Here is a 14,459-nt window from a genome sequence, read left to right on the forward strand (position 1 = left end):
ATACCTGAATTCCCTCGGCTTTGGTTCGACATTGAATTCGATCAACATCAATGTGATGTCACATACATGCTCTTACTGTAATTGCTCATATGTTTGTATGACCAGTATTAATAAACCTGTGTGTTTGTTATGTGTGTCCTCTTGTTAGGAGCCGATCACAGCCTGTCTGTTGAGTGCAGCCTTCTTCGGTGCCCTGGGCTCTTCTTTCATCTACGGCTACAACCTCTCTGTGGTCAACGCCCCTGCTTCGGTGAGTCAGACTGTTAAATTGTCTCGCAGGACCGCTTGTAAAGAACCACCATTGATTTCTCTTGCTTTGTTAACAATGCTAGGAATCAATAAACATTTCACTAAGACAGTGCTTCAGGAGCAGAGCTAATGACGTTAGCTTCGTCTGTCGTTCTAAAGTGATTGTCTAAAATGCACATGTTCACTAGTTTAGAAACAATGTCTTCATTATATTGAACCCCATCATGAAGCTCTACACTCGACACAGATCTTGTGTTTGCCTGCCACAGTCCGGCTGGGTTAATGGTTTCACAGTGTTTGCATACAAATTCAACAGAGTAGTGGTGTGAAAAGAATTCTGATGTGTGTTAATGTAAGGGAAGTTCTCCTTGTCGAGGTAGAGAGTTTCTAATTCACAGAAGAATTTCAGGCTCAGTGCTGTGAATCAGATGTTTTTTAATACATGCAGCATGGAGAGAACAGTGTTCTCTGCAATCTTTCAAAAGTTTCTGACTTAAATGAAGTGGTTACATACTTTACAATTGTTAATTACTCCTTCCCCAAACACTGACCCTCTGATGTTTGTGTTGGTCTTGCCTTACCCAGGGCAGTGACCCTGTGAAGTTTTAGAGGACTCTGAAATTTCATCCTATCTACCCTCCTGTAAACACCTCAGGTGAAGAGAACTGCCCCTCATATGACTTCCTGACCTGTTTTGATACTAACAAAAAACCCCAGACCTTCTCCCCTCTTATCCGACCTGTCATGTTCTCTGCCATACATCGATTTCTGAACTCAAAACTATTAAATTCTTTTGCTAATACTTGTAACCAAAATGTAAAAATGCTCCACTACATGTGCAAGTCCTGCATTCAAACACAAATCAAAGTATGCAAGGGAAGCTGTGGCTCCAATGTAAATAAAAAGAACTATGATATATATATATCAACATATATATATATGTATATATATGTGTATATATTTATATATATATATATATGTATATATATGTGTATATATTTATATATATTAATATATATTAATATTAAAGGAGTCATCACCCGGAAATCGCAATTTCTCTCATGCATATTGGTGTTGGACCTCTGTTGAAACTTGCCTGAAAAGCTGGAGTTTGAAAGTGGCTTATTTTTTTCGTTTTGGCTCTTTTTCCGAACAGGAATAGTGCACAATAGTGCGCGTTCCTAAAGCACGAGATTTTGACTCTGCTCCTGTGGTGACGTTACCACAGGAGGCTACTTGCATAAGCATCGGCTCACAGCCGTCCTCAGCCAGAGTGAGCACGCCGAATCTGCTTATTTCTCTGTCATTTTCACGCCATACATCGTGACCACCAGCATTAAAACTCAGGTCTTACATGTAAAACACGAGTGTGAAAAGTAAGAAGGAAAAAAAAAAGAATTTACCATTCAGAGACATCCTGCTGTAAACGTGTCTCTTCCACCGTCTCTGCCTCTTCACTCTCCCGTTCGGTTTCCGACTCCGGCTCGTACATAAATGCCTGAATTCCGTAAGGTTCGTCATTTAGTGTGTACGCCATGACAGGGGGCTGTTTATGTTTTGGAGTCTGTGTGCATGCAGACTAGCCCCCCATTCCGGCTCTGTCCTTCCTGCGGCCAATCAACACGTGCCTCATTACATATTAATACAATGCACATCCGGACCAGTCAAAACCTCGCGCATAATCTCGCGTGAGAAAGTCGCGGTATGAAAAAGTGTCAGAACAAGCTCTATGTTTGATTTTTTAAATTCTTTTTTTTTCTAGTAAGTTTTAAGAATTGATCCAAAGCGATCCAAGAGGGACTGGATATGTAAAAAACCAGGTGATGACTCCTTTAAAGCAACTATGAGGAACTCTTTAATTTGATTCTTGTGCCCCCTGTGGACAAACGCAGTATGAGCACCACGACTTGTGGCTGAAGAGCTTAATCTGGACAACGTTTACATTTGTTTTGAAGGCAAATGAACCAAAGATTGTAATATTGTTGGCAGGATGCATGGTGAGGTAATGTATCTACGTGAGGTTATGTAAGGGATAATGACTTCGCGGAGGTGCGTCGGATGGTTCTTAGGCCTCCGCGTTGTCAATTAATTCCTGATTATGGACAATTATGGACCTTGAAGGGCATTATCTCGCTTATACCATGGTCACTTGCCAGAGAAAAGAAATTAAGACCATTAATTTATGTTTTCATGCATTTTACAATCAAAATATAAAGTTATTCACGAGCCATAGCTTAGTTTCCCTGGTAACAACTGAGGGTTTGACTAATACCTGAAACAATCATTACTCCCCCCGTAAGGTTCTTATGCAACGGAAACGTTGTTCACTCCTCCAGTAAATAGGACGGACCTTAGATACGACTTGGCAACGGGAGATATTAGCTAGCTAATGCTATGCTAGCAAGATTCAAAGTCAATAACATTGCATGCGGTTGACAAACAGTAAATATAATTTGAGAATATGTTTAACAACAATACTAGCTAGCTAATCAGTCATGTCATTGTCCCCAAATCAATGACAAGATTTTCATGAACATCGGCCGTGTGTAACAATACTGTGGCCGCAGCCTGAAGTAGAGAGCTGAACAGCGAACGGGATGTGAGATTATTCGCGTATCAGTAAGTTTAGAGGGGAAGTGTACTTTCTGCAGCTTGTGTGTTACAGTGGCCACCCTGTTGTGTTCAGAGGATAAGACACTGAAGGACTGACGGACTGCACTCAGTGTTGGAAATAAAATGTTCAGATTTGATATGCCAGCTAGCGCATTAATTCATAACGTTGAACAGATAATTTGACTGGAACTACTTGGTAGGTGTCCATATATCAGGGATTAATGGACAACCTGCAGCCAATCAGAATCGAGTATTGCCCCAGACCATGGTATAAATAAGATTATTATGTGCAATACTATGGTGAAACAAAGTAAAGTTTGTTTTAATGCCCTACCGTTCTTTCTTTCTTTCTTTTTTTCTTTCTTTCTCTCTCTCCAAATTCATCCCTAGCACCCCGCCCACCCGATCATTTTCCCTGCACCTGTCTCTCCAAAATCGAACCTCGGTTTCTCCAAAAGCATCTTAAGGCTCAAAACTTTCTAAGGATTGAGAGGTGTTTCCTAAATGCATCATAACATCAGTGATCATGACAGATTTACATCAACAATAGATATAAATCATTTTTCCGAAACTTTATTGAGGGTTTACTACTTGAAGGTCCGCCTTGATCAGCAGCTAAATCAATCTAACTTTACTGTCTTTAGCTGAGCTCCCCCAGGAACGTGAATTGTAAGCGCAATTTAGGACATAACATCCTTCTTTTTCCCAGTCAACTACTCCAAGTATACACGTTTTTTTTCCTTCAAAACACTTTTGCTTTTTGCTAGATGCATGAACCAAGGAAAATTGAATTGGCAAGTTACCTTGAAGTATATTCTCTGTCATCAGCACCATGGACAGCAGTAGGAGTTGTGGTAGTTGATAGATGCAATCAATAGAAAAGTCTCTTAAATTGTTCGATCAATTTTGACTGGGAAACATCATCACAAAACTGATGCCGTAGATTCTTTCTGGATTTCGCGGATTCACAAAAGTTGTGTCGTTTAAGACTGAAACATTTCCATCATAATACGCCAACTATAAAGCTTTAAATAGCACAAATATTCCATCAGATCGCCGCTTCCGCTTGGTTGGTAAAAATGTTAAATATGCATTGCAAACTTTCGATGATCAAAGACAGCTTGTTTTTTTTTTTTTTTTAACAAGATCCCAATCTTCAATACGCACTTATCTACAGCCAAGCCATTTCTCATTAATTCTATTGCTCTTGTAAAATTCCCACTGTGCTTCTGCAACTTATTCTCATGTCCATGTATGTTTAGCGATTCCCCATTGGTTATTCTCCTTTATAGCTTCTGCTCATCTAACAAACAAGTTGGTCATTAAGCGCTTGCTGGCCCCTCTCCGACACTGCAGGGGTCTGCCGCTGCTCCTGCTGTCTTTACAAAAATTCATACGAAATAAATGAGCAACAACTTTACGTTTTTTCTGTAGTTTTGCCAACATGGGGTTGTAAAGATCATTAAGGACCAACTGCATGTGCTCAACCCATCCTTAACTGTGAATGAATACTACAAAGATTAGGACACTGCCTAGGCTCAAATCATTTAAATAACCACTTTGATGACAATCCACTAAAATCACAATAAATTCTACAGATTGCACACTTTCAGGTAACATTCAGTTTCTCCTACGCACAGCAGGCCTCCAACAGCCAGCCAAACTTTAAGTGTAGCTGCAGTGGGCAAATGTACATCGAAAGCAGTATTAAAAAATGCATGGCCATTAAATTCTGATAACTTGTAGAGCTTTAGATCTCAGGCATGAAATATCAGCAAACATCTACTAATTTTAGAGTAGATGGGGTTTTTTTTTCCTTGCCACTAGCAGAGAGAGCAGTCAAACCCGGATCCAATCTCAATCAGTGGGAAGGTGAAGGGAAGGGAATATTAGCCATGGAGTTCTTAACTGGGAAACTGGATTTAACGATACATAAGCTAGTACAGCTTAAGAGTTGAATTTAAAAAATATTTGCAATTAGACTCCAATCTTTGCGCTGTTGACCTTGGACATCGTTCCAAAGTTATAGAAGATTTCAGCTGCTCAAAATTAAAAAAAAAAAAATGATGAAACACAGAACAGTACATTTGTATGTATTTGTATGTACTCCAGGTGTCTTTTAATGAAAAATAACAAAATGCAATAAACCTCTTCAATGGGATTTCTGTGTTGTGATTTTGAATTTAAAATTCATGTCACAATGGAGACCAATATATTCCGTTATCTAGATCATCTGAATACTTTTTTCTTACATGTCTTTCAGTTAATGATGACACAATGAATGTATGAAAAGGAAATAGAAATAAAGTGACTTTCATTTTATTTATTTCTCTGTTTAATTTGTTTTCATTTAGACGTATTAACCTTCCATACAAAAGTCTGGGTAGGGAAAGAATAGGTCTGATTTTTGTCTGGGTAAAATGCTGGTCAAATAAACACCTGTTGACATCTGTGTTTGCTTTAACCATGGGAATTACAGGTAAATGAGAGAGCTTGGTGTGTTGTTCTGCAATGAATGATGTCAGTCAGATTCTTCTTGGGAATTATGACTCTCCTCCGATGAAAATGATGATAAAGGCACTGAAAAGCCTTTAGAAACCTATAGAGGCTGTGACCCGTTCTGTAAAAATTGCCTTAGCTGGTTTGATAATTCATGACTTTTTTTATTTCATAAGCTGCCAGCGTGGGTCTCAAGGGTTTAAACTCCATATTCATCGACGTTAATTCAGTCCATATAGTTTTTCTCGATGCAGTCACTCGGCTCAGGGTTGCCAGATATTGTTAATGTGTAATGTGTAGTTCAATGTTCAAAACTATAAATGATTTTCTGCTATTCAACTGCTCTGCAGATAAATGAGAACAGTATTTTTTTATGTTTGTAACTTTCAACATGATGCCCTTCAGACATTATGCACTGCATGATGAGAAGATCCAGTCTGTTTTCAGTTGTTTTTTGTTTACATATGGATTGTGATGTTTGGCCTTTACAGTTTCATGAAAAATGTGAACTGTGTAATCATTCACCTTTCAAATGATGAATGGTGACAATTAAAGTCGTCTCTCTTGTGTCACAGTTCATTAAAGCTTTCTACAATAAGACATGGATCGAGAGATACGGGGAGCCCATTGCAGCAGAGACAGTCACCCTCCTCTGGTCCATCACTGTGTCCATCTTCGCTATTGGAGGCCTTCTCGGAGCGCTGTCAGTCTCTTCCATCATCAGAGTACTGGGAAGGTGAGTCAACACACTTGTACTCATAATTAATTCTTGTTGATGTAACACAGATGAATGATTCTCCTACAGTTGTATCAGCCTTGGGACCTGAATCATTAAATCAGATAAGTAGATTAGTCAGCTTACTCTGACTTGCTGAAGCTCACTTTTAGCTCAGGCACATCATTACAGCGGTAATGCTCTCTGGAACAGCTTCAGTTCAGAGGATCAGATATAAATCAGATCAGATTGGTCAGGTAAGAACCGACTATTAACTGATCACATTAGGGACCAAAACTACGTGGGTAGTGGTTTTGGAAAACATCACGCTTCGGCTTAAAATAGCTTCTTTGCCTAAAACAATCATTATTGGCTATCTGTTCAGTAGTTTTTGTCTAATCCTGCTGACAAACCAAAAAGCAACCAAATTGTTGCCAGATAGCCAGATGGTCTTGCATAGACTTGTAAAGTGTTTTACCACTTAACTATGAAAAACATTTTCCAATAGGAACACTCCACTGCTTTACTTTTGCTCTTCCCGGCTTGGTGCAAACACTTGGCAAGGTTTACCTTCATGCCAGTATGTGACATATACACATGCATTATTCATTTCCTGCTCCGTCTTTTAGAGGCTTAGGAAACCATGCTGCTGTGTGCTTTGTCAGGCTCTCAGCTCTCACTTTCCTTTATTACCCTCCATACCTTCTTTCTCCTCCCCCCCGACAGTATCTTAATCACTGTCTGCGACCATTAGCACAGTGCAGGTAATGCGGGAGTTCTCCATGCACAGAGGCACTTACAGTTAGAGAGCATGGCAAGATCCGGAGTGACTTTTCTTGTCACCTGCTGCGGTTTGTCAGTATTATTTCCTCTTATGGATTCGCCATCGGCTTCCGCTACAGTACACCAGTAGCACATTGTCTCTTCCAGCTAGATGTCGAGATACACAAGAAACACTCTTCATCAGTACAGTAGTTCTGCAACCAAAAAAAAAAAACAAAAAAATAGCAAGCTTGTTAGTCTGAAAACGTTCATTGCTAGACGAGGACGAGACTGTGAGGAAGACTGCGAGATGATCCAATTAAGTGATTGCGGATCAGTTCTGAGGCAGTATGTGTGACAATGTTATCTTTCAATGACACAGTCTTTTTGTCTAAATGACTTGTTGAAATCCTTCTATTTTTTTCTTTAAATCCCCTGAACGCATTTTTGCCAATCAGATGAACAATGGTACCCGTGTCTAAAATGTTTGGGCTGTTTTACCTGAGTCACGTCCATAATGTGTGCTCTTGTCCTTGCTTTTCTCATTGGCTTATAGGTGATTTCACATACTTCTGTTAGCCAGTCAGTGTTTTGTAACATTTGGCTCAAAATCTGAGGACACATGCACGTTGTTTGTTTATGAGCCGCCTGTCACGATTTTGTGAGTGTGAGGCAAAGAGAGCAAAGATCAAGATGCAGACAGACTGGTGCCGCTCAAATCATTTATTACCCCTTTGAGGCTTTCAGGCAGGTGCAGATAGGAAAGGGTAGTTTCGGTTAGAAAACCACATAGCAACTGTTACAAACAAGCAAATGGCTGGGGAAAGAGGCTGGTACGTACCGTGGCACTGATCAGGGAAAGTTGGACAGATACAGGTAGGAAAGTAGGCAGGAAAGGTCAGGTAACTGTGGGGCAGCAGGGAGGGGCTGGATATAAGAGTCTGGGGACTGGGCAGCCTGGTCAGTGGCCCCATGCTACTGATAGTTACCCCTCTTGCATCGCTTCCCCTCTTATGCAGAATGTATTCATTTATTAAGAATTAATAGGAATAATTTATTCATAAGAATAAGAAGAGGCCAGGCAGTGGTGAGATGGGCAGTAGACTGGACTTTCTCCAGAGACTGGGGTTTAACTCCTGCATGTGATCAAGAATCAAGACTGTTTTGCTTCTAAGTTACGTCACGTTAAGTCAACGTATATTCGTTTCGGAAGTTATGTCAGTAAAACGACTGAACACACTTATTTCAACCCAAAATATGAACCTATCCCAACCACGACTGTTTGACAACGCAAATAACAGTCATTCAATAACAGTCCAGACGGCAACCGTTAGTTGCATTATTGTTAACTCAACCACTGAGCTATCCAAAAGTGCACAACTAGGCTGGGAGCAAGAACATGTTGGGAGTGGCAGGGTGCCAAGGAAATGCATGGGGGAAGAGAGAGGTGGCTGATGGAAGGAGCAGAGAGGAGGAATAAGATAAAAACAGGACTGAGATAGGTGTTCTGGTGCAGACTGTGTTTCTACTGTTGATTTAGAAATACTTAAGATTTAAAGCCAAGTTTTTGGACTTGGTTTGCCATTGTTTTACTCAAATAACACAAATTATATGTGTATTTTGCAGGCACCATTATTATTTTTTAGCTAAAAAACATGTTTTTATCTTGTTATATTGCCTTTAATTCTGCATAAAATCATTTCTTTGTGCTACCAAAGGAAAAATAAATTCAATACAAATTAAAGGGCTGAGGTTTTTTGTATTTTGGGTAACTCGACATAGCTATTGTACATGGTGTTTGAGGGATGCTGAAAAAGGCCTTTTCCTCAGACTGAGCAGCTGTGGTTTGACAACTTATTCTCCACTGTGAGATCCAATCTCTCAGCCTCTGTGGTGAGTTTCTCAGGTTTCTGCCCAGCTGTGTTTCACCACCTCGGTAAAGTGCTGCACAGCTGTACGCCCTTCTACCCCACAGGGACAGACTCCGGCACAGACAGATCACCGCGGTGCCCTGAAATATTACACATTCAAAAGAATCTATTATCGGCTAATGATGAGGTTTTGACTCTCTGAGCAGGGAGAGACTTATGAAGCTATTATTTGAAGCCTTTCTAGAAAATTAGGATGCCCTTGCGGGTCACCTTGGCTTTCTCAGGTGGCGATCCTCGCTGTTTTGATGAGCCTGAAACGTATTATTCATTCTCGCTCTGTATTCTCTGCAGGACATCTTGGGGCATGCCGGTAGTTTTTCACAATGTCTTGGAAAAGGTTGAAATTCAGATGTCAGGGAGAAGAGCTGAATATATAATCGCAGATAAGGACACATGGAGCAATTTACGAGGAAAGTATTTCAAAGTGGGACCAACTGGTCCATTAAAAGTTTGCCAGTCAGGTTTAGGTACATTTGAAAAAAAAAACATGATTGTGAAATATTTTTTTCCCAATAAGGACGGAATGTTAAAAAATGGTAATTATGATGATGTGTTATTAACATGACATTAACATTTACATTTAGGGCATTTAGCAGATGCTTTTGTCCAAAGCGACTTACAATAGGTACATTTGTCACAAGATAGAAACCACGACATATCACCGTCGATAGAGTAAAAAGAAAAAATAGAAACAATTGGCAAGCCCTCATCTGAGGATTGTAGGTGCTATTATCAAGGATACCTTAAGTGCATAAGGGCTATGATTATAGTACTAGCGATAACAACATATACGTTTTTTGGTAAAGTGCAGGTCACGGGCAGCTGTTGAGTTTAGTGTTAAACGCCCTTGTTTTTGGGGCGCCCCAGTAGCACAGTAGGTAGAGCGTGTCCCTCCAGGATTTGAATTTGATCTGTACCCCCTTCTTATACCATCTCCTTTAATTTTTTACCTGTACAAAAGAGCCGTGAAAAAGACCATCATTTCGAAAAAAATTATCATAAGAAATAACTTTAACTAGAGAAACGATTTGGCCTTGACTTGTGTATATGGCAGAGGTGAAACCGCCATCGGCGATAACTGTTTGTGAGTAGAGAAGACTGATGACAGATCAAACTGCTGCAGCATCACACCAGCAGCAACTAGAATCAACAGGAGAGCACATATTTCTTTGACCCCTGATATTGCACAAAAAAACTCCTCTGTTCGCCGCACAGGAACCCTGCAGTCACTACTTACCAAACCCCAGAACTCTGTGGCGGTCCCTTCAAAAGTTCGAGTTTCAGGTTAATCTACAAAGGTTTGATTTGATGAGAGAACGAAGGTTGTCTAAATGCGCAGTTAGTCTGAGTCACCAGAGGAGAGGGAGAGTCGGCACGACCTTCATAAATAGTGCGCTGAGAGTGACATTGCACCCACATCGCGATTCAAGTGGTATCTATCTCTATATTTTTATCCATAAAGTGCCTCTTAGGCCTTCTAAATACACAATTAATATTCTGAATTGAGCTGTAATCAATTTTTCTCAGACATATAGCAACATGAAGCTTGACTGGTCATGAGCAGCCTTCTTTGGCAAGTACATATTGATTTTTCTGCTTTGCCGGCTTTGAACAAAAGTACATATCCACTCTTTATCCTCTCACAGCCATGAATGATGTCCATATTATTCTTTTTACAAAGGCTATTTATAGTATTCTCACCTCTGCCAGTTTTTGCTGTGTAACACCTGACATTAGCTGTAACTGTCTTTTGTTACTTGAATGTTAGAAATAAATCATCATGCTCATTTTGACAGATAGCAGTGAATTATCAACCTCTGCACAGGGGTTATGATTTATATAATTTTGTTCTTGATTACTATCCAGCCGTTCCTATGGTGATGTTCTCTGCTCAGTGTTGTCTCTCTCTTTCAAACCTCTTCTTGATTTTAGAAAGGGAACCTTGCTGCTGAATAACGGCTTCGCTGTCATCGCTGCTCTGCTTCTGGCCCTGGGCGAGACGGCAAAATCTTTTGAGATGCTCATCGTTGGCCGGTTCATAATTGGAGTTGACTCTGGTGAGTTCTTCATGTATTATGCCTGGGTTACTATTAGTTTCTATAGTTTCAAAGGGAAATATTGATTTTCTAAAAATCAAGTACGGGCCTTGGTGGCAAATTTGATTTGAAATGTATTATCAAGTTACGCGAAGAAAACTTACCTGTGAAAGAATTTAATTGTGGGGGTGCTTAGTATTGGACTTGGGTCCCAATCAATGGCACATTTTGAATTTCCCTAAACTAAACACACTAAGTTGCTGAACACTGAATCAATCAAAAAAGTTCATATTTTATCTAAATCTTCCAATGAAATCCAAAACGTTTCTTTATTTCTAAGTTAAAAGAAATGACGAAGGTGTAAAAATCCCAAAGATGAATATAAGAAGCTTGTAATCCAACCACAGGGAATAAGACAAATCAATGAGAATTGTCAGATATTGCGGAGAGTTCACTTCATCAGTAAGCAACAAGACTCACTTTTCCAGGAATGCACGTCTTTCATCACAGAGATAGACCTTATCATCAGTGCTCATTCATCCCTGTCCCCGTAGCAGACCCACACTGCAGTGACCAAAAATCAATGAGGCAGATGCTTGACTTCATCAGGTGAAATAAAAACATGTGTTCCTCTGATTGGCACTTAACTCCTGAATAGTCCACCGCCCCTCTACCTCGAGATGGGAAAAGTGGCTCTTGAGCATATAATATGTGATATACCGTGTTTGGTACAAATGCCAATCTTGGACTTTTCTATGGTTTGCAGAAACATGAGCTGCTAATATTATATCCTGGCAACTACTGCTACATGCCCAGTTGAATTATCCCCTTGGTGCCTTGGTAGATCTGTATAGCTTTGCGCTACACTTTGACTGTGAGCACTGCACTGATTTGCTAGTACAACTGGCTAGCCACACAAATCAATCATGTGAGTGCCAGTCACAGTTTTCACTCCACGATTGTTGTTATGAAATAGTCCTTTGAGTGAGATAAAATCTGTTTGGCTGAAAGTGTCCAAAATCAACATCCAGTTCACCTGCAGAGCACGATCACTTGTTTGCAGTTTATCAACCATGGTAATTGATTTGTGCAAAGAGCTGTCGGATGATCAAATGTTCTATCAATGCTGACCTTTTCTGATGCACAGCCCATCAATGGACCCATAACATTGTCACACAATTCAATAGGTTTCTCACATGTTGCCACATGTCGGATGCTCTTGGTGCACGTTGTAGGCTGCTGGTTTCCCTGGGCTTCTGTCATTTTCAAGGAAAACAACATAGATTTAGATACAGATTCAGAAATAATTCAAACACGTGTGTTTACAGACTGCTGAGGGCTGAAGATAAGAGAAATGTGGATTTCTTTTCTCCCTCTCTAAAAAAGCATTTCAGTGCATTTATATTTCATATAAAACATGAATCTCCACTCTGTCCTTTTCATGGCAAAAACCATCGCATGATGTGCATTTATTTGTTTTTCTGACAGGTATCGCTCTCAGCGTGCTTCCTATGTACCTGGGAGAGATAACGCCAAAACATATCAGAGGTTCCATCGGTCAGTTCAACTCTATCCTGATCTGCTTGGGAGTGTTCACAGGACAAGTGCTGGGGCTACCTGAGCTACTGGGACAGGTCAGTGTTGCTAGAGACTGTAGACAGTTGGAAAATGTATAGATTAAGTAGTATTTCCCCTGTTACATAGGCTTTCATTGGGACATGATTAAGGATCAAGCTTAGATTTATGCTTTACAGTGTGTGTTTCTTTTACCAAGGTCACAAAAATCCAAGTAAGGACAACAAAGTTAGTTTCAGAATCTGGTTTATTGCCAAAATAGGATTTCAGATACAAGGAAATGCCTTGGTTAGTTAAAGAAAATATAAAGAGAGATGGAATCAAGCACTAGAGGTCAAGAAGCAACGACAGAATTGCAAATAACATGACAAAAATAATGACATGGGCATGAAAACTTTTGAGGAAGTTTATAATATTTGCAAGTTGCTTTGCCATTTCGACCTTGGTGACCTCAGTGTTTGACTTTTTGTCAAAACATTGAGGTAAAATAAAAACCTCCTCCCCAAATACATGGCCTCAACATAGAAAAGGGTCCGCAGAAGTGTGACATTATTACAATTTTAGAGGATAAAATGGACAGGAAAAGGAAAACAAAATAACAATTATCTACTAAGAGCCTTTCGTGCTATAAAGACATTAATGGAATTGCTACTGCAGATGCAAATCGAAGACCAAACCAGGCAGATAGGTTAAACCGCCTTTTGGATTCCTTTAGACTTATCTCTCTAATCAGCTATAAGTATTATTACTGGAATAAATGCACCGAACATAAGAGAGGCCCTGGATTCCGGAAACTAAATCACCTACTCTGAGAAGAAAAGAAGATGTTGTTGAGGTCACAAACACACACACACACACACACGCACACACACACACACACACACACACACACACACACACACAGAAACCATGTCTGTGACCAGCAAAGAAACACATCACTCAAGTTTACGGCCCTTTTAATGTTACTGTTGCGGAAGAAGCAATGTCTTGTTTGTCCAGGAACTCATACAATACTACACGTGATTATACCTCATGAGGTTTTATATGAGGTATAATAAAGATCAGCAGTTAACGTGCTAATGACGTCATAAAAAATCATTTTGTACACTCCGGACAGTGGACAAAACACTATCTCATTGAATCAAACAATCAACTGAAAAAGAAAGTCAATGGATCTCTCTTCAATGTACCTCATTAGAATACAAGAAAATGGTATCATCAAGCTGCTAAAGAGCTCAAAATTAGATCCATAATGTCCACATCCGAGACAGAGAACATAGATTTTTGAAATGCTTCAAAATCTCGTTAGCGTATGAGAAAAAGAAAACATTACTGGCCCGAAGGGTTGGAATATGACTGCACCTGTCTGCTGCTGATTGGTGACAATGATGTAGCATCAGTACAGGCAATGATGGCAAAGCTGTCCTTAATCACCTCCTCAGTTTCACACCAATTCACTGCTGCGAGTCTGCCACACGGCTTCAAGAACCTCATCATGATGTGTGACATCAGAATGAGATTTTGAAATGTGAAGAACCAGCAACAAGTCTTCCTAAGCCACTTGATTAATAAACTTTAATTGGTATCTGCCCCTTTTTTCAATAAGAGCACCAGGAATTCTCAATCACACCTTGTCGCACCCTGAAGGAAATGTAATCCGCTTTATGCCCACTGTACACCAGTTAAACCATATTGACTGAGCCCACTGTTGAGTGTTTCTCATGACAGATCCAGACTTCATATGTAAATGTGATTATTCATGTGCCCAGATTTTCAGTTTGTCTTTTGAGGCACACAATAGACATGAAGCACACAAAGCGAAACTCATTTGTGTAGTATGAAAAGAAGGACAATTATACAAATCACACTGCTTCTGATACATTCTAATGACTTTGGCTCACTGCTTGGATTTCCACTTAATTGCTATCCCGCATTTAAATCATGCTGTTCTATCTTTTTAATCCAAGGGTGACCTTGGATTCCTCTCGCTGCTTTTCTGAAGTTAGGCCAAATGTATCTATCACTGATATATCTGGTACATTGTATTGGATAACAGTTCTACATGAGAACTGTATTTTG

At 39.9% G+C, this 14,459-nt stretch overlaps 1 protein-coding gene across 3 annotated transcripts in view; it reads left to right on the forward strand.

Annotated features, from left to right (window-relative positions):
• slc2a9l2 (solute carrier family 2 member 9, like 2) overlaps nucleotides 1-14,459 on the forward strand; it is a 118,980-nt gene that overhangs the window by 13,531 nt on the left and 90,990 nt on the right. For all 3 annotated transcript variants that reach the window (XM_030418794.1, XM_030418796.1, XM_030418795.1), the window contains exons 3-6: nucleotides 149-250; nucleotides 5,937-6,097; nucleotides 10,702-10,826; nucleotides 12,294-12,439. In XM_030418794.1, coding sequence (XP_030274654.1) covers nucleotides 149-250; nucleotides 5,937-6,097; nucleotides 10,702-10,826; nucleotides 12,294-12,439 — 534 coding nt within the window. The remainder of the gene's footprint in view (nucleotides 1-148; nucleotides 251-5,936; nucleotides 6,098-10,701; nucleotides 10,827-12,293; nucleotides 12,440-14,459) is intronic.

Source organism: Sparus aurata, chromosome 6 (assembly GCF_900880675.1).
Source record: "Sparus aurata chromosome 6, fSpaAur1.1, whole genome shotgun sequence".
NCBI lineage: Eukaryota > Metazoa > Chordata > Actinopteri > Spariformes > Sparidae > Sparus > Sparus aurata.